The sequence below is a fragment of the Cariama cristata genome, unplaced genomic scaffold, assembly GCF_000690535.1.
Source record: "Cariama cristata isolate BGI_N322 unplaced genomic scaffold, ASM69053v1 scaffold7432, whole genome shotgun sequence".
NCBI classification, from domain to species: domain Eukaryota; kingdom Metazoa; phylum Chordata; class Aves; order Cariamiformes; family Cariamidae; genus Cariama; species Cariama cristata.
In genome coordinates this window covers 1-3,635 of record NW_009603201.1, presented here as the reverse complement: position 1 = coordinate 3,635, position 3,635 = coordinate 1, and the positions used below count along the sequence as shown (strand labels likewise).

The window sequence follows — 3,635 nt, the reverse complement described above, 5'->3', positions numbered from 1 at the left end:
GCTATCTAACTAAAGGCATCATATAGAGCCCTGTTTGTGCCAGAGCTGGCAAGATCCAGGTGGGTGGAAGATAAACAATAATATGAAGGGTCATATCACCCCTTCCCAATATGAGCTGCTGAAGTACAGTGTTCATAAAAGCAAGGTTTACTTCTTAAAGAAACTATTAAAGAAAAGGACACAGGATATCCCCGATTCATCTTGTTCCAGAACTTTATGTGTAGATCTGCATAGTCTGTGTATAACATTTTGTACAGTGAAAAAAGGTCAGTACAAAAATACTGCGCTCTCATTCTTTATCCATACTATGAGAAAAGCACAGTTTATTATAACAGGAAATAATACTTTATTATAAAATCTGCATGTAAACAAGTAACAAATTGAATAATGGTTAATGGAAGTGCAAATTAACTTCATAAAATGATATCTGTTCAGTATTTAAATATATATATCTAATTTCTCCCTTTCTAATGTGGTTCTACTCCCCCCTCTCCACATTTAAGTTTAAAAAGATTTATCATTGCTTGCTTTATACTAAAAAGAGTGTACGAGCCTGCGTACAAGTTTAAGTTTTGCTCTGCAAATGAGACAAGTCTGTGGTGATATTTATCATCATCCTTTCTTATCTTTGCATCTCTGGTATCCACAGGACAAGAGGATATATAACATATGTACACAGTGAAAATGTGGGTATGTCAAGCCACTTAAAGTTAGTTCATTTACTTGCACGCATTGAAACTTAAACCATTTATCAATGAAGCAGACATTGTAGTGTAACTTCCAGACTTGCGTGCGCACCTTAAGGCATTAATGAGAGTCTCAATTGATAAGTCATCCTTGTTATCACCATGAGGATCATCTATACACTTCTCATAAGTCAAATGCTTGTTCATCACCCACGTGCAACATCTGGCCTTGCCGATAGCTTCTAAAGCACAGATAAGTCATGACAAGACTTTGATTTTGCTTTGAACGCCATCTTCTTATTGTTCTTTGCCACAATTCTCCCAAGGAATCGCTTTGCCTTTTTGCCTATGCTTTCTCTTCTTTTTGTGTTAGCCATTCTCCTAGCATTGTCTTCTTTACTGTCTTTGCGAAGTCTAATTTGCCGAACAATACCTTCAAACAGGTCTTTGACATTATGATGAAGAGCAGCTGAGGTCTCAATGAATTTGCAGTCAAACACAACAGCACAGGCTCGTCCCTCTGGATGGAAAGAGAAAAAGGGAGATGAGTGGAGATGGATATTTTCTCTTTATATACACTGGCAGAAAAACAAAACAAAAGTTGAAGAAACTCTCCTTACTTAAAGTCAATGACACAAAAGAGCTTTACTATATGATAAGAAAGTCCAAATTTGCAGTTATTGGGTTTTTTGTCCCCTTCCTCTTCTTGGTTTTGTTGTGGTATGGTCAGAAATATCATTTGACCAATGGTACCGAATATAAGGCAACAACAGTCCTCTAGGCAGACCATGCCAGTATGGTTTAAGAGCTAAAGCTGATATAGGAAAGGCACTTGGATGTATCCTTGCTGTTTGATAGGAAATGGCATAAGGTACAGAAAGAAATGGGTTTTAGTTCTTCTGGAAGTTGTTCAGCAATTATGCGCCTCTGCCTTACTGTAAGAAGTGAGAGTTTTCCATGCTAGCTACAAATGAAGCTGGTACAATCCACAAGGTCAAGTCATTGAACAGATCACTAGAGGTCATGAAGTTGTACACCATTGGATTTGACTAAGACTGTGTTCAAAATGCAAGACGCTCAATGTTCCAGATGTAAGCATGTAACTCGGGAACATTGCTGCAGTGCAAATTTCCACGTTCAATTTGTGGTAAATAATGGCAAAGTTATAAACCTGAGCAAAGTACTGATGCATGGCTAGGACAGGTCAACCATGCGCTGCCACCAGCCTGCAAAAAGTTATAATCTCCTGATGAACTCCAGTCAATTCTCTATGAGACATTTAACACAGGGAACATAGCAAAACCAGACAGCAAGAGATGGTTCATCATCATCAAGGCACTGATATTTCAGAGTATTCTTCCCAGGGGAAAAAAAAAAAACAAACACAAAACCACACACAAAGAAAACACCAAACCAAAAAACAAAACCACCAAATGTTTAAATAAGTGAAATGAATACTGTGGTGTTAGCACTGGTTACTGTGCTCTAGTTACCAAAATGCTAGCTAGAACTAGCAGAGGAAGTTCTCACTGATCGCAACTGGAGAACATGTACAAAAAGACTTCTAAGCTGTGTGAGCCTGGTTTCACCAGCTCAACTCAAATGTGACAGAATCACTTCTGAAGAAAGAGGACTGTACAGGCTGTACGGGATCACCCTTTTCAAAGGCTGCCCGGGTCCTATGACATGGCACTCCTGTCCCTTAAAAAGCATAGCTCAAGCTGCAGACCTTGAGGCTAGCAAGTGCTGCTGCACACATAACATACAAGTAAACCCTTTCAGTTAACACTGACCAAAAAGGAATCCCACACAAAACAGTATGCTAAAGCTGCAGCTCTGACACATTTTTTTTCTTCTTATACTGCAGCTCAGAGCATTGTTCTGCACAATCACAAATCTTCCCCCACAACCATCTCCGCTATTTTCTGTGGTACTAAGTCCCTCAGCATGAACCTGCTGGCTTGATTTCTCTGGTCTGCCTTGATTCACACATGCTTCTATGTTAAAACCAGACCATTTCTATTGGCCACGATCCTCCATAGCCTTTGCTGCTAATTTAGACATTACTGTGTAAATGAATAGTGTCTCTTACCATCAACTGAGACTTCCCGGGACCTGACTAGGTCGCTTTTATTGCCCACAAGAATAATAGGAATGTCTTCTGTTTGTCTTGCTCTTCTTAGCTGGATTCTTAGCTCAGAGGCCTTTTCAAAACTAACTTTGTCTGTCACTGAGTATACAATAATATAGGCATCTCCCATTTTCATACAGTGGTTCTGAAGCCATTGGCTGTCATCCTAAAAAAAAAGGCAAGAAACAGATTATTTTTTTTTTCAGTGCAACAAATCTGATTAATGATTTAATTATTGTAAGCACCTTAAAGATATTTTTCTTAGCTTTTATTATAAAGAGTCAGTAAAAGTAAGCCAACCTCCCAATTTTTTTTCCCAGAGATTTCATTGTTTAAAATATATCTCAAAACAAAATTGTCTTGTTTCCAGTGATAGTATCAGGTCTGAACAGATCACATTGTGAATTTCTACTTTTACAGTAATTCCCTGGGCTGCTCATGTAAGCTGCTGCTTATTCAAAGCATTAAGGGATTCTCACTCCAGCCCTCCTCAGGTTTTTAAATTGCCTGCCTAGCTACAAGAAATTAGTTACAGGACAGAACAAAGGCAGTATGAATTCTAATTTTTTAATATCACTTTTTAAATGTTACTGATCTGATCAAAGAAACAGGTGGACATAGTTGTTCCATTTCTCCTTCTTTTTTTAAAAACAGTGGACCACTGACAAAGCCATAAAGAAAAAAATATCTTAAATCTGTAAGTACCTGCTCCCATATATCAAACACCACGAGAGATGCTTCTTCTCCATCAACTATAATTGATCTGTCGTATGTATTTCCTAGGGGGAAAAAAAAGTTCAGAAAAAAAAAAAAGAAGT

General features: G+C 38.1%; 1 protein-coding gene across 1 annotated transcript; it reads right to left on the bottom strand.

The window, feature by feature from the left end:
* Positions 1 to 322: 322 nt before the first annotated feature.
* RRAD (Ras-related associated with diabetes) lies at positions 323 to 3,600 on the bottom strand (the record flags this gene model as incomplete). The annotated part of the gene is made up of 3 exons (XM_009695079.1): positions 323 to 1,206; positions 2,779 to 2,983; positions 3,523 to 3,600. Coding segments are annotated over 3 exons (561 nt in total), but the record flags the coding sequence as incomplete, so codon positions are not given.
* Positions 3,601 to 3,635: the final 35 nt, after the last annotated feature.